This window comes from Chanodichthys erythropterus, chromosome 6 (assembly GCF_024489055.1).
Source record: "Chanodichthys erythropterus isolate Z2021 chromosome 6, ASM2448905v1, whole genome shotgun sequence".
NCBI lineage: Eukaryota > Metazoa > Chordata > Actinopteri > Cypriniformes > Xenocyprididae > Chanodichthys > Chanodichthys erythropterus.
In genome coordinates, this window is record NC_090226.1 from 6560001 (window position 1) to 6581270 (window position 21270).

At 38.0% G+C, this 21270-nt stretch overlaps 1 protein-coding gene across 7 annotated transcripts in view; it reads left to right on the plus strand.

Annotated features, from left to right (window-relative positions):
- itpr1b (inositol 1,4,5-trisphosphate receptor, type 1b) overlaps window positions 1–21270 on the plus strand; it is a 163042-nt gene that overhangs the window by 102225 nt on the left and 39547 nt on the right. For 3 of the 7 annotated variants that reach the window (XM_067387904.1, XM_067387902.1, XM_067387906.1), the window contains 9 exons: window positions 9988–10171; window positions 10287–10537; window positions 11574–11774; window positions 14283–14393; window positions 14496–14591; window positions 14749–14883; window positions 16790–16897; window positions 17496–17688; window positions 19865–19987. In XM_067387904.1, the coding sequence (XP_067244005.1) occupies window positions 9988–10171; window positions 10287–10537; window positions 11574–11774; window positions 14283–14393; window positions 14496–14591; window positions 14749–14883; window positions 16790–16897; window positions 17496–17688; window positions 19865–19987 (1402 nt within the window). Of the gene's footprint in view, window positions 1–9987; window positions 10172–10286; window positions 10538–11573; window positions 11775–14282; window positions 14394–14495; window positions 14592–14748; window positions 14884–16789; window positions 16898–17495; window positions 17728–19864; window positions 19988–21270 lie in introns of all 7 variants that reach the window. The other 4 variants (XM_067387899.1, XM_067387900.1, XM_067387903.1 and 1 more) reach the window with 2 other exon arrangements.

Below are 21270 nucleotides of genomic sequence, written 5' to 3' on the forward strand. Positions count from 1 at the left end.
GCATGCATCAGGGAGCCGCTTTCAAAATGCAGGTATTGAAATCGCGTTTGAATGCGCGCTCGCGTTTACTTTCCCTTTCAGCGATCGCGCGTACTCTGTGAATATGGAGCGGCGGCGACCGTTATCCAACTGAATTAAATGTTTTTTATTTAAATACAAAGCAAAACGACAGTGGAGGAGTAATGTAAACGTAGCGGTGGCATATTCTTTCCTAATCATCCTAACACTGTCATGGCAATATCATGAGACTACTTTTCGCCTCGATGAGAGATGAGTGACACGAGATCTCGTCACACCCCAAGCATATAATAATTCATCCTTTTTTAACTGTACAGACCTTGGTAGAACTGTGGGGTTTTTATAAACTAATTTTGATTTGATTTTCAAAAAATGGAATAATGAAATGATTGCCATCTGATCTATTAAAAAAATGGACCTGGCCTCCATAAAAGAGGCTCATCGCTGTATGTTATTTTTATGATGTGCATCATTAGTAGCTTCAATGCTATGGCGATCACCCTCAACACCTTAGCATTGTTGTGGCTAATTTTGCACAAGCAAACACCACTTTAAATGCATTAATTTAGTTTTGTTTTAAAATTTGCACTTGGCACGACTAAGCCTCAAGTCTGTGTTTATCATTGCTTTTCCTAAACCACACACCAGAGTAATCTGAAAGTCACAGGTTGCCTTTGAAAAGTAATGAGGTCACAGGATACACGAGTTCCAATTTCACATGCTTGAAGCGTCCCACAATGAACCGAATAGAGAAAATTAGGGAGGTTGACATAGCCATCCTGAAGGATGAATCCATTGGCGCTCGCTCAAATAAGACCTGTATTCTTCCAGCTATATACTGTAAAACCTGCAGGCCAGACAGAAGTCGGAAGGGCAGACGGGACTTCATCTGTGGTGAGCAATGCTCAAGTAGGAGTAGGAGGGAATGAGAGACAGCGAGAGTACAGTGCAAAAGCAGAGTGTGCGAGAACAGCCAGGTTCTGGATGACCCGTGACGGAAGCTGTCGCCCACTCACTCTGCAGCAAGTGGGCCGAAAGCCTGAGACGCTTAACCAGTTATCCACACACACACAATCTCTGCTCTATGACGTTGGCGAATACATACCTCTCTGACAGAAGGATGTAATATACTCCTATCTTTCATTCTAGAAGATCATATATATACTCACAGAGCCAAAGTCCATTTATAAATAGACGGTCATTAATAATACACTTTTATGCAGCATGTCAAAGGTTGCTCAAGAGTGGAAAACAGACATTAGGCTAGCATGAATTTGCTATTGAGTTTTTTTATATCATAGATTATTATGGGATACCTTTTTGGTGAATTGCATGGGCTAAATGTCATCTTGGGTAGGTATTGAGAGTTGAAATTATTATATTATGTGAAAAGAAAGAGACCACAGAATGATATGAGAAATGTAGGAAATAGGTTGCCGAGGAAAAAGATCGCATAGCTTACCTGTCATTATGCTAAAATATTTGACCATACAGTGTAATGTCACAATTGACCAATCAGAATCAAGTATTCCAAGGACCTACATATTTAACTAAAATTCCAGTGTTGTTATTGTTAACTTTAACTAAAATAAATAAGTTGAAGTACAGTACTAAAATAATACAAATAAAGATATATAGAAATATAAAAAAAAATGACAATCACATATTGTAGCAAAATCACTAAAATCTTAACTAAAATGTAAAAAGTTTTTATATTTTATAAAATATCAATAAATACTATAATAATAAATATAAAATACATTATATATATAATATATATACTGTATTCCCTTTTCTTTTTCTTTCTTTCTTTTTTTTTTGACCCCATTGACTTTATATGGGCAAAAGCAGTTGAAACATTCTTCGAAATATCATCTTTTGTGAGTAAACGATGTCAGTATTTAAATTTTTTTGGGTAGACTATCCCTTTAAGCATTCTCAAATGACTTTACAGCTTATTTTGCATGTTAGTCTCTTTTAAAAACAGAAAGTGATACATTAATTTGAATTTGAGAGATGTGCCATGTTATTTCCAGCTGGCACGTACGCATGCACGTAAGGCACAGCGATTTCCTGAAGAAAGTATAAATAGAAATGTGTATCACTGCACCTGGGAGGGGAAAGAAGGGTCTCCATTCCTGAGCCTTAGCAATTGGCCTTCAGATTGGGATCCAGAGGTTAGGGCTTTTGTTTTGACCCTATTATTGGATTTTTTTTTTTTTTATTCTGGCTGTCATCATCTGGTCAGGTTCTCACATGGCTCCATTTCAAACTTCTCATTGATGTTTAAAAAGTGGAGTATATGCAGAAGAATAGCAACATGACTCTTTTGAACTCAAAACCTCGGCTCTTCCTATAGTCGGGCATGTTATGTAATATTGGAAAAATGGCATCAGGTTGAGCGGGATACAAATTCAAAGTCGAGGACTCCTCCAGAGGTTTCAGGTCACACCCTGCACCTGTCGCCTGCCACATAAATGCACGGTTAAACATTAGCTTATGACCTACATAACTCAGCCTGAAACGAGCACCCAGTGTGTGTGTGTAAGTGGGAGGTGCTTATATGTTTGTTAATTCCATGACCTATAAATATTTACACACTTTTTCAGACTTTGTCACGGTCAGAATCGTCCTTGGAGATGATCTGTGCACTTGAAGTTAGTCGCATGCATAGCTCTGCTTTTGCCCACGGCCCTCTCTGTTTACCGTAAACTCCAAACAGCCCACAAGACACAACCAGACACACACAAGTGTAATGAAGCACAACAGGTGTGAGTGTGAGAGTGCAGCACTTGAGTCTGGCCTTGGCTGTATTTACATCCAGCTATTTTAACCCTGTAAAGCCTTACATATTAAATAATAAGAGTCAGAAAAATCTAATTTTATTTTATTTATTTTTTCAGTTTATTGAATCTTTAGATTAAATATGTTTGAAAAAAGTACTTTTTTTTTTTTTATTGAGCATATTTAGACTTTTATGGTTCATTTAGTATGCTATAGTGAGAAAATGAAGCTCATACTTTAGGAATTTTTTTAAAATTTTATTCGAAGGCCCAAACTGAACAAAAATATGCAATTTGGTGCAGTAGCTGATGTTTATATGGTCAAAAAGTAAGATGATAGTCTTAATAGGGATGTAACGATTCACTCAACTCACGATTTGATACGATTCACAATACTGGTTTCACGATTTGATTTTCTCACAATTTTTTTTTTTAACAAAATTAGATTTAAATGAAAGTGTCTTTTTATTATTTCTCAGACAAAATGCTGCAAATTTCTTTGTGAAACTGAAATATCTTTATAACAAAACAATTATAACAATTTCTAAATCAAGTAAATAAATAAATAATACAAATAAAAGAAATCTCTTCATATGAGTACATGAACAAGATCTATTACTCTATTACAGGCTGAACTATCTGTAGCCATTTAAAATTAGAAGCAACCACTGAATTTTAATCACAATCCCAACAAAGATACTGCATGCATGAGCAGTTTTTAATTTAAATTAGATTGTTTAATTTTTAACATTTAAAGCAAATACAGAATATTCAGACTTTAGCTTTGTGAAAATATGCTACATAAAACTTCATAACAGCAGACGGGCTGCATGAGAATGCAAATTTACTGTCTGACAGCAGGTGACGCTTATGGAACAGCGGCAATTCAGAGCTTTCATGGTTACAGCTGTAAACAAAGCAGCGCTGTGCGCTAAAATTACTTTAAAAGTAGTTTTAAAGCCCCCAAATTGATCACAATTCATTTAGCATCTCAACTGACTTGAATCGTCACGTTTTAAATGAATTTCAGCTGATTCCGGCTGCATCGTTGCATCCCTAGTTCTGAAAGCTTGTAATGTAAGGCCCTGTCCACACGAACACGGGTTTATTCAAATCCGAAGCTTTTTCTAAGCGGTTTGGCCGTTCATCCACATGCAAACACAGTATCTGGTCACTGAAACCAAACATTTTTGAAAACTCCTGCCAGGGTGAATATTTTTAGAAACTCCAGTTACAATGTCGTTTTATAGACAGTGAAACAGGAGATTTTGGCTTGTGACGTCAGAACCGGAACCGATAATAACTTTTTTTTCTAGGTTTCTGATTGGCCAACATGGCTAAGGTTATATGGCCACCTGTTTGTTTGGCATGCTCTTGACAAGCACTTCATAACGTGTTTTTGCATTTTCATGTGGACACGATTTAAAATTTTTTTTTTTAACAGAGGAAAAACTCTAATAAAAATATCCTTGTTAATAAAAATAGCCTTTTACGTGTAGACTAAGCCTAAATCAATGAGATCCTTATAACAGTTTAACAGACTACTTACATAAAACGCGCATTAATATTAGTTGTCATATCTCCCAATAATATGTCGTAGTAAGATGATATTTAGGGCCAGATTTGCTAACAGCTTGTGCAAGCGCAAAATCACTTTTGCTGTTAAAAAACTACTGTCAGGATTTACTAAAGCCACGCAGTGAAAAAGTATTGCTGAAACAGCGTGGACACAGTTATTTTTGCGGTTGACCTTATTGCATATGTATTTGTAGGAGTTTCTCTTTCAGATGCAAAATGTATGGGAGGAGAGTATTCAAATGAATCATGCAAGGTGATTTACTAAGGTTTGTGCTAGTCAATTTACTGGTATTTGCGCCAGTATTTACTGCCCCAAAAAAGCATGTCTTAAACCAGACGCTAATTTGAGCTGCTCTTGGTAGATTGCATTGGTCATTATGGAAATTATCCGGCTGCGTCTGCGTTCTCTAATTTGCGCGTCGTCAGTAGATCACATGCAGAACTTTCCACTCCCATTGGTGCTTTTTTTTTTTTTTAATTGTGCTCTCATGCTAATTTGCCCTATTTAGTAAATCTGGCCCTTAAATGCTTTTGTGATCAAAGCTCTATAGTTTCGATTGTGGGGAGCAAAACATATAATGCAATGGAATACAATGATGATGGAGATGTATAATTAGATGTTCCTCAAAAGCCTGATGTATCATGTTTGATACTTATATTCTGAAATGATTTAAATGACTTTAAATGATTATTTAGAGTCCTTATAAATTTGAGTATCATATATGATACAGTAGGCTTTATAGGGTTACCCCCCCCCCCATCTCTTATTATTATAATCCTTAGTGTTCTCTAATGGATTTGTGAGTGCACTTGAAAACCTTGAGTTTGTGCGCCTATGTGCGTGTTGTATTGCAGACTCTCAGCTGCTGTTGAGAAACTGATGTTGAAGTGTGAAGGACGTGCCTTGTAGCCGCCCGTCGACATCTCCCCGCATCCCCAGCCACCACAGCGCAAGCCGTTCCCGTGGTTACGCAGCCGGGTGGGCACGACGACGGCACTGATTGAGCTCGCACTTATAAATAGATCTTACATAACATCCTCTTGTTGATGCCAAGAGCTCGGATAGACGAGAAGGGGACGGGGAGGCGGTTGCTTGTTGACCTTTTGCTTCGTGCGTTGAGGCTGCTATTAGAGAACTGCCCACGTTCACCTGCACATGCAAAGTCTACTTCCTGTTGGACTGTGACTGGTCACCTTGCTTGTTGATGTTGATGACTTGTAATCAAGTTATGATGGGTTCAAGGGCTAAGACAGGCCTTCAACTAGGATTAGATGGGAATGAAATGCAATGACATTGGCAAGGGTTCTGAGAGCCTTTAAAACTTATTATAGAGGGAATTATACACACATAATAGATTATAATCTCCAGCTATTATTGCAAATTGTAAATTGAATATACACTACTGTTCAAAAGTTTTTGAAAGAAAAGTCTCTTATGCTTAACACGGCTGCATTTATTTGTTCAAGATTTTGATCATAAATCACAACAGAAATCATTCTAATATGCTGATTTGCTGCTCAAGGTACTTTTCTTATTATCATTTTTTTTTAAAAAAGTTGTAATGCTTAATATTTTTGTATAAACTGTGATATATTTTTCTCAGGATTCTCTGATGAGTAGAAAGTTTGAAAGAACAGCATTTATTTGAAAAAGAAACATTATAAAGGTCTTTACTGTCACTTTTTATCATCTTCATGTAGGAGGGAGTGGCCTTTGTCCTTAAAAGTCAACTCATGATACAGCCACTTATTCATTTCTCACATGAGTTATGAAGACCCATGTGCACTTGTGTCATGCCACGCATAAAGGTCACGAAGAACACATGCATGTGTATTAGCACACCAAGCTGATTGTATACAGCTCGTACAATCTTGGAAACTCTTATATAAATTCCAGCTGTAAACAATAAAACAAGATCCGCAACACTCCATGTTTCTAGGGATGGGAATGAGTACCAATGTTCTTAAAGGGTTAGTTGACCCAAAAATGAAAATAATGTCATTTATTACTCACCCTCATGTCGTTCTACACCCGTAAGACCTTCGTTCATTTTCGGAACACAAATTAAGATATTTTTGATTAAATCCGATGGCTCGGTGAGGCCTTCAGCAATAGTACTTCCTCTTTCAAGATCCATAAAGGTACTAAAAACATAATTTAAATCAGTTCATGTGAGTTCAGTGGTTCTACCTTTATATTATAAAGGTAGAGAAAACTTATTTTGGTGCACAAAAAGTATTTAACAATATTTAGTGATGGCCGATTTCAAAACACTGCTTCAGAGCGTTATGAATCTTTTGAGTCGAATCAGTGATTCGAATCACATATCAAACCGCAAAAACTGCTGAAATCACGTGTTTTTGGTGCTCTGAATCATTGATTTGATTCGTAAAGCTCCGAAGCTTCATGAAGCAGCTTTTTGAAATCGGCCATCACTCGATATTGTTAAAAAAAATCATTATTTTGTTTGATTTTTTTTTTTTTCCTGGCACTCACCGATACCGATGCCTATACATTTATTATTTATTTTTTATTTTTTTTTGTGATGTGGCAATTTTCCAAGCACATTACAGTGAGACTAATGCATGTAGGACAGCTTCTTTATTATTAGCCTACTCCAATGAAAAAAGTAATAATTTTATGTGCTTGTCACAAACTTAAAGCACAAATTTCACAATGTCCAATAACCTTCAAAGGGCATAATTACCAAAGTCATAATAAAAAAACAAAAGTCTTTTTTAACCTGCTTTTTTAATACATTCATTTAACATCTTTTGTTGTTTCATTAACATTAATGACAGACAAATATTTAATCCGGCTACTGTCCTTTTAACACCGAATCCATGGGTGTAATACACACATATCCTTTTTTCACTCACCTGTTTACGTCCACTTAAGCCATAACCAACTGTATTTACGTGAAATACTCAACACGATGGACATTTTGACAACTATTTGTGCATTTGACCATTCATGTGCAATGAGAAAGAAAGAGAGAACGCTTCTGGTCTGTGTCATTCAGCGCGATTTGCATGCAGTTCGCAATGTTTGGGTCATCATTAGTTTTGAAGTATTTCCACACCCCGTTGTTTCTGCAGCTGCCGCCAGTGTCTCTGTGTCTTTGGTATCGGGGGTAATTTTACGAGTACGAGTACAAGTACATGAGCTTGGTATCGGGCCATCCCCAATTAAAATGCAACACTCAGTTTTATACAAAATGTTACGAGGGTCCCTACTCCATGTTTTTATCCATTAGGGGCTACATAGCCAGAAAAAGGTTAAAGACTCCTGCCTAACACCTGGAAAACACTTTCCATGCTTATTTTCCCATCCTTTCCACTGTTTTGCTGTTTTCCTGGATGTGCGTCATATGGCAGTCAGGTGTTGACATGTTTACTGCAGCGATGCATCAGATGTGGCCGTCTTGTTTATTAGAGCGGTCATGAGACTTGCACATTTGAATGCCGTAATGCTATAAACTCCGCTCCGAGGTCTTACATAACCTGTTGATTTTCTTCGCGTTTAAATCTCTCGGAAGGATCGGCTCCGTGTCAGGACTGCCTTCAGTTAACTTGAGTGAGGAGTATTTAACAAAGAGGTCATTCACAGAAATAGATTAGTTAGCTCTTTTTTTTTAATAAAATGCAAGTTATCCGATGACGTCCTGAGGTTTACTGGATGCACTGGAGCAGATGAATCATTTTTTCAAGTACATCTCCTCTGTGCAGACAGTATGTGTGTGCGTGCGCCGCTGTGGGTGTGCTGCGTTTCTCTTTCACTCGCTGTTGTTTGAAAGAGGCCTGAATGACTGAGTTCACTGTTAACCTGGAAAGAAGGCTGGTTATGTAACGAGCTTTCAAAACTGCCCCAGAATTCTGCTGATAACTTGCACTCCTCACCCTCCCTCCTTGTGTCGCACATCACACACTCGCTCCGTGCCTGTTTGGCTCGAAAAAGTAGGGCAGGATTTTCCTTTGCGCTCTTGTCCCCTCCTATTTTTTCCCCTGCGTCCTGAGCGAGCGTGCATGAGCAGTCTATCGCTGCTATCCCCTCTGCCACTCAGCTGATTACTGCCTTATGTAAGGGGAAAAAAACGAGCGAAAGTAGGACAGGATATACCAGAGAAAAACACTACATAACCAGCGGGCCGCATTTATTCATAGAAGGAACTGAAAGCTTTCTTTTAATATTTAGACTGTAATGTATTCTTAAAACACAATTACATTGGGCATGACCTTTTAGGTTCAGAAGAACATGAAACCCTCTGAACTGTTTTCTTTGGAAAGCACATTGTGAATGTGAGACGTTGTGTGCTTGTTTGTGCAAACGTGTTGACTGTGCAAGCCTTGTTGCACATGGGACAGTGTGAAGACAGATGGTGCAAATTCAGGTGAGCTGAGGGAGGCACTCCAGGTTATTTCCGTGTTAATTGCTGTGAGTTTGTGTGTGAGTGAGTTCGTGTATGCGCGCGCGTGTGTGTGTGTTATACAGAGAGGGTTATGTAACCTCACTGGTGTGAGTCTGGCTGGCAGTAAACAGGGTGGAGGGGAGGGAGGGACGTGAGAACTCTGCTTAGGAGCATGGCTGCGCCGCGATGCTAACTTAACTCCTTATACACTGGTACAGGAGTGGCATGTGCACATGAAATGAATCAAATTCCCAAATTTCTTTGACCATTTGAAAAATAAGAGTATAAGATTGTGAAAGCGTGTATATACAGCATATACAAATAAGGTAAATATAAATATAAACGCATATAAACGCACTCGCCCCGCCCCAGTAAAAACTAGCTACATGATGTAGCCTATAGAGTGCAGTTAGAATGCCCGTACAATTCAAGATATCAGGGCAAAAATGCCCCGTATGAGATTTTGTCTCATGTTTATATCATATGATTAAGCAATATCACATGAGTAACAAGCGCAATATCACACGAGTGCTGTTTTTGTCAACAATAGCAAGAGTGCAAATGTTATATTGACTTTAAACAACAGCTCAGTAAATAAGTTAATATTGTGTTATTTTAGAGACTAAATTTTTGCTCAGTTTTGCCAACAAAAAAATTACCTGTAAAGCCAGAGCGGAATTGTTGTGTATCTCCGAGCAACACATTTCTGAATCAATCTGTGTTTTGAGCGAATCAATCACGTGAACCAATGATTCAGTGGTCCATTCATAAAGAGAGCCATTTACGTAATTCCTGAATGAATCAGCCTTTTGAATGAATCGAATGAATGAATGACCACCTACTGGCAGTTTTATTTTCTTATTTAGAGTATAATTTCATGTAAAAAAATAAATAAAATAAAAAATCACATTTTTGCCCAAAATGAAAATTTATGTATATATATATATATATATATATATATATATATATATATGTATGTATATGTATATTATGTATATATTATATATATATATTATATTATATATATATATAATCTTGTTTTAATCAAATTCTAAATTAATTTTACATTTATATTTCATTCAGTACTAAAATGTATCAGTAGCACAATGCAAGTAAAAACTGATTATTTTACCTTTCATTTACAGTATGCTAACTCAATTCTATTGCTTTTTCCCTCACTCTTCTGCCTGCCCTTCCAGCGGTCGTTTTTCTGCCGTCTGACAGGTGACAATAAGTCAGAGAAGTTCTTTAAAGTGTTTTACGAGCGGATGAAGCTGGCCCAGCAAGAGATTAAGGCAACTGTGACGGTGAACACCAGTGATCTGGGCAGCAAGCCTAAAGACGAGGACACCGACAGCAAGGAAACCCAAACACGCAAGAAAGGTCAGGGAGAACTACAGAACTACAATTACCATAGGACAAGTGGTTATAATGAATAACTGTGCAACCCAGACTTGCAAAAGCACACTAAACAAATACAATCCTCTTCATCTTTCAGTCAAGTGTGTTGCAGTAGTAACCGAAGATGTGCGGGAGCAACTTATTGAAGCTTCTACGGCCACCAAGAAGGCAATCACTGCTTACCGAAGGGAGGCGGATGCAGACGAGCATCTGAATGTGGCGGAGGGGCAGGCCAGCACGGGTGAAAAGAATCAGGATGACAACGAGATGAGCGTGATCATAACGATCATGCAGCCAATTCTGCGCCTCATGCAGCTGCTCTGTGAAAACCACAACCGTGAACTGCAGGTCAGCAGCTTGACTAGAGAATATTTTTAAATAATTGTGCATCGGTAATGCTGACAAGGGGACCATTCACCCAGAACACAGGGGCAGCATGCACATAAGAAGGTGTAAAAATTGTACCTTTAGGGGTATGACAGTTTGTCACTGGGGCAGTACCTTTAAAAGGTTCATATTAGTACCTTAATGTACACATCGTTACTCTAAGGTACTAATATGCACCTTTTAGGAGTAAAAAAGGTACAAAGATGTCCTTTTAAGGGGACTGCCCCATTGACAAGCTGTTGTAACTCTACAGGTACAGTTTTTACACATTTTTTCTGAGAGTGTGATGTATTTCTCAAACAAACTGGATATTTGGATACCAGAATGGAGCCAGGGATTGAAAGTTTACAGTAAAAGGTTGCGAAGACAACATTTTATTTTTTCGAATAACATTCACTGATGAATTGTACACAGTAAGACAGGAATGTGTATTTAAATAAGTAAATGGAGTTTATTTTGATATATTTTAAATATATATAAAATATATAAATTAAATATAAATATATAAAGTTCTAAATTAATTTCAGTTTAGATATTTCGTTCAATACTGAAAAATATCAATAGTACAATATAAGTAAAAAAAAAAAAAAAAGAGAGAGAGATTTTATATCTTCCGAGGTGTTTCATGCTAGTTTCTCAGTAATTAGCTTATCATCAACCTTTTGGGGAATTGTTTAATAATTATTTCTTTGTTTACCTATTGTTTGTATCTTGAACTTTTTACATAACCCTATCCTACAGATGGTTACATTGTAAGCAAATTTTACATATTACCTCTTGATTCTGATATTCCCAAAGTCATTGAAAGAAAAAATACATATGAATAGAAATTAAAACTTTTTTGCCCCTAAGAATTATGATTCTTGATTGAATCTAAATCCTGTCCCTTATCATACTATGAGTTATGTATCGACTCTATCTGTGCTTCCTCTAGCTCTAATATGACTTATAAATACACAAGGTCCTCATATCCTGTTTTTCCCTGCTTGTTCTCCAGAACTTCCTTCGCTGTCAGAACAACAAAAACAACTACAACCTGGTGTGTGAGACTCTGCAGTTCCTGGATTGTATATGTGGCAGCACTACGGGGGGCCTGGGGCTGCTGGGACTGTATATTAACGAGAAGAACGTCGCTCTCATAAACCAGACTGTGGAGAGCCTGACAGAATACTGCCAGGGCCCTTGCCATGAAAACCAGGTGGGCCTGACACATCCACACACTCTTTTTGTTCTATACTAGGAATCGTTCACCCAAAAATGAAAATTGTTGAATTTTTTTCTTGTTTACCACCATAAATTTGAGAAAAATATATTCCAGGTCTTTTGAATCAAGTAATCAAATGTCAATGAGTTAAACTCGAATCAGGTTGCGTTTTCCAAAGGCATTGTAAGCCTAAGTAGATTGTAAAGACCGTTGGTGCCAATGGTTTCAGTCTGCTGTACTTGGGCTCATGATGCTTTTGGGGATCAAATCATTCAGACCGAATTGACTGATTCATTGAACTCAAAACACTAAGGAGAGAAAATGATGCCAGAATTGTAATTTTTTGGGGAACTGTTGCTTTAAGATTATGACACTCATAGACACGCATACAGTATATACCCACTATTGTCTACTCAGATTAATTGCAAAATCCGTGTTAGGCTAGGCATTATGCAACTTTTCTGACTTCATAGGACCATAATGGGACAGATTATCATCATTGTCCTACTTTTCTAAGGGGAAATGTAGTGTACTTGTATGCTGACAGTGTGCTTTTGTCCTGTAATGATTGGATGATTAGTCTCTCACTGAAGCACACCAGAGCCATAATCAGTTAATTGCAGGTTAATTTTCATATTAAATTTGTGGGAATGCACTTCCTGTAACAGTTTGTTCTCTGATGTGCATAAATGTTTTTTTTTTGCTTTTGTTTAGATTGTTTAGCCCATTTCTGTCAATTATTTTCACCTTTTAAGAAGTTATGAGCCTAATATACACTACTGATCATTAGGGATTTCCCGATCACGTTTTTTTGCCCTCGAGTCCGAGTCCGAGTCATTTGATTTTGAGTATCTGCCGATACCGAGTCCCGATCCGATACTTGATAGCCTACATAAAGAAGAATAAAGAAGAGCGAAAAAAACAGATCCAGGAACAGTGCTTTTCAGGTTTTTCAGGTATTCGGTTTTCAAATAGTAATCAAATATAAAATATCACTGCATATTATCTTTACTGTATAAAAAATAAAGATTAATCATTATTGAAGTTACAAAAACTATTCAGTCAAGAGCAGTGAGTAATTTCTTTGTTATTTGTTGTTTGATTTAACATTAAATACAGGCAGCAGGAATAGTTGTTTTCCCTTTAAGACATGCACGATCCAGTACATATAGCCTACTGTTCCACATGCGCCGTCTTTCTCGACTAATATACGCTCACTTAAGACATAACCGACTATGTTTGCTAGGATACTCGCTAGGACGGGCATGTTGATATAATTTTTGTATGAATGTGGCCGCCGAAGCGCAAGGCGTGAAAGAGAACTCAGTATTTGCGCGCTGACTGGAATAAGCGTGTGCGCGCTTCGGATGAGCGCACACAAATCTTCTCACAGCGCGTGCGAGTTCTCTTTGAAACATTTGAGACTGAAACATACATTATCTGAACTCTGTCTGTTTTCCACATTGCTATTTTAAACAAACCATATTAACCAATAGATGCGTCGTCATTCGAGATGGACCGCAGTGCAAGTGCGGTCCGTAAGTGGAGAACCGTTGCACCCCTAATACATATATATCCGAGTCCTGATCGGGAGGAAATGTCCGATTCCGATCGAGTCTGAAACCACATGATCGGGCCCGATTTCCGATCATGTGATCGGATCTGGACATCCCTACTGATCATAAGAAATTAATACTTTTATTCAATGAAGGCACATTAATTTGGTCTAAAGTGACAGTAAAAACTCTTACATTGTTAACAAAAATGTACAATTCTGTTCACTTGAACAACTTTTTTCAACATTTGTAATGATAAGAATTGTACGGAAAAGGATTAGGGCCAAGCAATAATAAAAAATTAAAACCATCTCAAGATTAAAGTTGTTAAATTACGAGAAAATAAAGTTGAGAAAAAATGTTGAGAATAAACTCCTTAAATTACGAGAACAAATTCGTTAAATTATGAGAAAAATTTTGTTAAATTTCGAGAAAAGTCGAGATAAAATGTTGAGAATAAAGTCATTAAATTACGAGAATAAATTTGTTAAATTACAAGAATAAATTAGTTAACTTAATGACTTTATTCTCATCATTTTAATTCATAAATCATAATTTAACGAATTTGTTCTCGTAATTTAACAACTTTAATCTCGAGATGGTTTTATTTTTTTATTATTGCTTGGCCCTAATCCTCTTCCGTAGAAATGTTCCTTGAGCAGCAGATCAGCATATTGGAATTATTTCTGAAGGATCATGTGACAATGAAGACTGGAGTAATGATGCTGAAAATTCAACTTTGCATCAAAAGAATAAATTACTTTTTTTAAATATATTCAAATAGAAAACAGTTATTTTAAATTGTAAAAATATTTCACAATATTACTATTTTTTACTGTATTTTTGATCAAATAAATGCGGCCTTGGTGAGCAAAAGAAACTTCTTTCAAAGAAATGAAAAACTCTTGAACATTAGTATACATTTAACATCTTTCCCCTTGTTCAGAACTGTATTGCCACACATGAATGTAACGGTATCGACATCATCATCGCTCTCATCCTCAATGACATCAACCCTCTCGGCAAGAAGAGGATGGACTTGGTGCTGGAGCTCAAGGTGCGAGAACACCTCCAGAGCTTTATGGGATATGTAGTTTAGAATTTAGTCAAAAATAATTGACGTGAATGACCTTTTTTTTTTTTTTTTTTTTTTTTACAGAATAATGCCTCAAAACTGCTGCTGGCCATCATGGAAAGCCGACATGACAGTGAGAACGCAGAGAGGATTTTGTATAACATGAGGCCTAAAGAACTGGTAAATGCAAACAATGAATGCACACGCTAGCAATGTGAATGTAAAGTTGACACTTTACATTGAAAATGCATCTTTCTCATGCTCCTTCTGTTTTGTATACGATAGGCACACTTAAAACCACCTACTGTCATTATGTAAATGTTTGGTTGGTGTACAGGTGGAGGTGATCAAAAAGGCCTACATGCAGGGAGAAATTGAGGTGGAACACAACGATGATGATGACCAGGGTGAGGAAGAGCATGCCGCTTCTCCTCGAAATGTGGGTCACAACATCTACATCCTGGCCCATCAGGTGACGCACACAAATATACATTTACACACACTTTTGCTGTGTTCACTGTGTCAGATGTCTGGATTATATCACCATCTTCCCCTCCCCTGTGCACTTGAGCTGTATAGATTTTCTGCCTATTCACGTAATTATCTGGGTCATCGTCAGAGGATCAGTTATGTAACCATGTTAGAAACGGGGCAGCTTTTTCACTGGCTCTCCAAATGACACTGTTTGGAATCAGAGGTTTGTGAATGAAAAGACCAGAGAACAGAAAGTACGTTTGACAGGGCCACTTTACTCAAATAATAGAGAAATATGCTTTTGCGGGTTGTGGCTCAGAAGGTCAATACATAATTGCAGCAACAAGTAATCCATTTAGTTTTACCACTGGAGTAGATTCTGTGTTTTAAACAGACTTTATTTGTCCACTGTTGGGCTTTGCCCCTCAGTTGTTTTGATAATTGGGGCATTGTGAGAATATTGAATGCGGCTATTTTATGGGCATCTAGCTGTTAGAGAAAGACATCAAATTTAGATACATGATGAAAAGACATTTATTCACACTTAAACTAGTAATTAATCACACAAGCAGATTCAAAAATGGAATATATGTATATATATATTTATTAAGTATTCCCAAAATAAGATTTTTACAATACAATTGTATATTGTTTATTTCCATTTATTAAAACAAAATTCAGATTCTGTATATGCAGAATTTGCATATTTGCATATTTCTTTTTATAAATATATTAAACTTGAAAATGACAAAATTACATAACATTACATAAATTTAAGAATCTATGACCCAAAAGTTGGCAAGTCCGATTTTTATGGTCTCGTTGTGTGACAGAATTAGGGCTGTCAAACGATTAGTCACGATTAATCGCATACAAAATAAAAGTTTGAGTTTGTATAATATATGTGTGAGTAATGTGTTTAATTAATATGTATATATAAATAAACACAAATTAATGTATATATTTAAGAGAAATATGTTATTTATGTCCAAAAAATTTATTTATATATAATATAAATTATATAAAAATATAAATAAATACATATACTTGTAAATATTTCTCAAATATATACATGGATGTGTTTGTATTTATATATACATAATAATTACACACAGTACACCCAAATATTTTAGGCAAACTCAAATTTTCATTTTGTATGCGATTAATCGTGATTAAGTGTTTGACAGCCCTAGACAGAATTCGTGATGCAATACAATTCTCAGCATTGCCACAAGAGGCGCTATAGAGCACATAAACGTAAACTGTCTTCTTCTACAGTCGGTTTTCTCATCCAGGTCAACTACTCAGGTCATGGAAAGTAAACAGTTTGAAAACAATATTGGGAATTTGCTAAAAAGTTAAATTATAGTCGTGTTTCTAGCTGGCTACCTGTATAACATCATATACAGAGTTTTTTACAGTCACAGTAAAGCAAGAAAGTTAATAATTGCACTCCAACGCCAGCTTCATTGTCTATATCAGCTACAGCTTACAATTTTGTGTAGTAGTTTTGAAATACAGCTTTATTCATTGGCTTTAGACTGGCAAAATGTTTCATGTTTGCCTGAGGTGTGGGTGGCATGATTGCAGTGGTGTGTATTATAGGATTGAGGATTGAACCTTTATGTGATCTCTTGAACAATGGACATTTGACATCATATTCCCGAAGCATTCATAGATTAGGTATGTCAATAATGTGCAGCAACTTACGTATTGGGTAGTTCTGAGTTCAGGTTTGCTTTATTCAATTTGAGCCAGCATTTCTCAGACAGGCGTTGGCCTTTCGTTGATGGTAAAGTGTGTTATGAGCAAAACAACAAGGCCAGACGGGACATTACAACATATATACACTGTCTCAATGAAAACAAACATAGTCTCATCCCTTTTTCCACATACACCCATAGCTAGCCAGACACAACAAGGAACTCCAGGCCATGCTGAAGCCAGGAGGGACGTACGGGGAGGGAGATGAAGCTTTGGAGTACTATGCCAAACACACAGCGCAAATTGAGGTCAGTGGTGTTCATCTATGGAGGCAATTATGGATCCTCCATTCATAGTTTCTCAGACTGGAGTACATAAGAATCAGTATCACTATCGTTCATACAGTGGAAAAACTCTGAAGTTTGTGCTACGGACACAAAGCACAAATAATAATTGTAATATAATAATAAAACAATTCTATACACACGGTTTGAAGTAGAAACTTGAGACAATTTTGCAGGCAAAATCCAGTCATTTTAAAAGGAATGTGATTAGGAGTGACGCGTGAAGGAGGAAAAACTTCCCCATACAGATTTCACTCCGGTTCAAGTTGGTCATGCAAATGTGCTCCGTTGACCAACAGAAAACTGCTTGGTTTGTAAGTAACTTTGGTATGAGTGGTGCTTCATGCATAGCTACACTATTGACAATGGATCTTTTTTGTCAGTGAAATTTTGCTAATGTGATCGTACCTTTAGAGGCAACTAGAAAAACCCAAAATCGACTTTGTAACTCTATTTTGTAAGTTAGAACAGTGTCCACCTAATTGTGTCATTGCAAATGTAACCCCTATAGCCAATCCGGACAGCTTACGACGTCACGTGATGCTCAGTTTTTCACTTACAGATCGTCCGTCTGGATCGCACAATGGAGCAGATTGTATTTCCCGTCCCCAACATATGCGAATTCCTAACCCAGGAGTCCAAGCTCCGCGTCTATTACACCACGGAGCGTGACGAGCAGGGAAGCAAGATCAACGACTTCTTCTTGCGCTCCGAAGACCTCTTCAATGAGATGAACTGGCAGAAGAAGCTGCGAGGTACTCAAGAGGCCACTGGTAACGCAAACTCCGTGCCTTGTGCGTGCCCACTCCCTTCCTCTATTACATAGTAAGCTCCTTTACACACTCTCTCCACTCCCAGAGCCTCCAGGGACCCATCAGGGTTCTGTCCGTGCAGTGCGGTACGTTTTTGGTGCACTGGTGCCGGGATTTATATCTCACCCTGACCCCCTTAAGCCAGGGCAGTGGGGAGGGGGTGTAAATTTGAACTAATGTAAGATAGACAAGATAAGACCTGTAACTACAAATAATGTTGAAGTTTGCTTAAGTTTTTAGTTCTACATGTTCGTGCATGAAAGTTTGAGAAACAAGGGAGGAAGATGGCTCAGGGAGAAGTCTGTATAAATCCCAAATAAACACACATTGGCAGCTTACATCACAAAAGCTGATTACGGAAATAAGCTGAGTGAGGGATCAAATAAACAGATGATGGGAAACAAGGAACTCTAAAGCCCATTTTCCACCAACAGGGTGGTGCTCAATCTGGAGCCATTTCCGGTTGGCTCTCCACCAGCCCCTAAAACCTGCTAGTCTTGAACCAGAAACCTCAGAGGCTTGGTTGGAAAAATGCCCACACTTAATTGGGATGTTAAAAGAACTGGTATGAAACTGATATATAAAAAAATAGTAGTGATTTAATTACCCATGATCAAATTTCAAAATTCTATTTCTGTGGAAAAGGGTTTGGAAAGGTAAGGCAGGGATAGTGGGGAATGGGTTATTTGAAAAAAGATACGAGTTCTCAGACAGGAAGAGCATGAGGTGAACCACAATGACAAGATAAAAAGTGCAAGATAAGGATCTGAACCGTCAAAAAGCAGATTGACAGACAGAGAGGCTTGCGACAGCCTATTTTCTTGCGTGGCTCACATGCATGGGACATTTAGCCACAGTTTTAGATCGTATCTTTAAATCTTCAGGCGTTGAGTTGCTAATAAAAAGGAGGGTGTGAATTCTGTGTTATTTAGTAATGCACCTCTATGACTGACGTGAAGGTTTTATCTGGCTGAATCAAAGTAGAAGCAACGTTCCGTTGCCGCAACCCTAAGTCATGAGTGTGGCGACCTCTGTGTAAAAGTCCCCTCCTCCAGTTCCTCTTTTCAGACAAAAACCCCCTGTCAAAATAGCCATAGCTCAGACACTAAATCCTCCAGCTAGACTCCTCATATAGTCATGGGTCAACACAAAGGTGGTGGTTGAGGTCAGTGAGCTCATGTACATGGTTTGGCCTCACTAAGAAGCCCTTTGAACTCTATGGTCTTCTTTCTATGGTTTTTGACTTCAATTTGAGGTGTGGTTGGTGAAATTGCATGTCTTCAAAACTGCCCCTAACTTCATTCAATATGTGTTTTGTTTGGAATGACATTCTTTAACTGAGGAAAATATTTTCAAAGGAATACTAGACTTGCCAAAGTTAGTACAGTTGGACTTTGTCCTGATTGGATGTAATTGGAAATGCACAGGGTCAGCTGGATCAGATTTTAGCTTTAGATCGTTTAGAATTGGTCCTTCATATCGCCATGGAAACTAACACACAGCTGTTTTCGCGTTGTTCAGTAGAATGACATAATGCACATAATGCAAAAAAATAAATAAATAAATAAATATTCGTGAGAAATAAAAGTATTTAGTATTAGTGTTACGTGAGATTTTCTTTGTTAAACCAGAGTGCATTACATTTTTCTGTACAAAGTGGTTTTAAAAGTTGCAATGTGTAATTTCCAGCATACTGGTGAAACCAAACAGAATTGCAGAAAAATGCTTTTCAAACTAGTTTCAAACATTTCCCCATCTTTTATTGTTCAGGCAAACAGGTGATCCCGCCTCAATATCTTACAATTGGTTGAACCAGTGTTCGTGTCAATGCTCAAACAGATTGCAATTCAGTTTGCTTCCACTAGGGGCACATAACTTACACATTTGGCTTGTTTGAATATCAGCAAATGGTTCCAAATGAAATCTCTGTTTATGTTTGTGGCAGAACCATGTACGTGGAGTTTTGACATGGTGTGCATCAGGGGTGTAGTATTAGACCATTTTAGTTTTGTGATAGCATCCAGATAAGCACTTTGGAATGATGCAAATTGTGTTGTGTTGGTTTACATGTTCCTTTAACATTTGAAATTGAATTTTTTTGACTTGTTGCCTCCCCCAGCTCAGCCTATCCTGTACTGGTGTTCCCGTAACATGTCCTTTTGGAGCAGCATCTCCTTTAATCTCGCTGTCCTCATGAACCTGTTGGTAGCATTCTTCTATCCACTGGAAGGAGTACGTGGAGGTGAGGCACAAGTATATTTACTGTTTGACATGAAACACTATGCAAATGTAATTTGTATTTCTTTCCATTTAAAAAAATAAATAAAATATATATATATATAATATATCGATCAGGCATAACATAATGACCACTGACAGGTGAAGTGAATAACACTTATTATCTCTTCATCACGGCAACTGTTAGTGGGTGGGAGATATTAGGCAGCAAGTGAACACAACTGGGTCAGAGCATCTCCAAAACTGCAGCTCTTATGGGGTGTTCCCAGTCTTCAGTGGTCAGTATCTATCAAAAGTGCTCCAAGGAAGGAACAGTGGTGAAACGGCGATGGGATCATGGACAGCCAAGGCTCATTGACGCATGTGGGGAGCGAAGGCTGGCCCATAAGGTCCAATCCATAAGAGACAAGCTACTGTAGCTCAAATTGCTCAAGAAGTTAATACTGGTTTTGATAGAAAGGTATCAGAATACACAGTGCATCGCAGTATGTTGCGTATGGAGCTGCATAGCCGCAGACCAGTCAGGGTGTCCATGCTGACCCCTGTCCACTGCCAAAAGAGCCAACAGTGGGCACGTAAGCATCAGAACTGGACCGAGGAGCAATGGAAGAATGAATCCCGTTTTCTTTTAAATCACGTGGATGGCCGGGTGCGTGTGCGTCGCTTACCTGGGGAACACATGGCACCAGGATCCACTATGGGAAGAAGGCAAGCTGGCGGACACAGTGTGATTCTTTGGGCAATGTTCTGCTGGGAAACCTTGGGTCCTGCCATCCATGTGGATGTTACTTTGACACGTTCCACCTACCTAAGCAGTTGTTGCAGACCATGTACACCCTTTCATGGAAATGGTATTCCCTGGTGGCTGTGGCCTCTTTCAGCAGGATAATGCACCCTGCCACAAAGCAAAAGGGTTTTAGGAGCACAACAATGAGTTTGAGTGTTGACTTGGCCTCCAAATTCCACAGATCTAATCGATCATCTGTGGGATGTGCTGAACAAACAAGTCCGATCCATGAAGGCTCCACCTCGCAACTTACAGGACTTAAAGGATCTGCTGCTAACATCTTGGTGCAGATACCACAGCACACCTTCAGGGGTCTAGAGGAGTCTGTGCCTTAACTGATCAGGGCTGTTTTGGCAGGAAAAGGGGACCAACACAATATTAGCAAGGTGGTCATAATGTTATGCCTGATTGGTGTGTGTATATATATATATATAACACTAGTACACTAGTATATATATAAAACACTAGTACCCAGCTTGTTTGGAGCAGAGATTTTTATA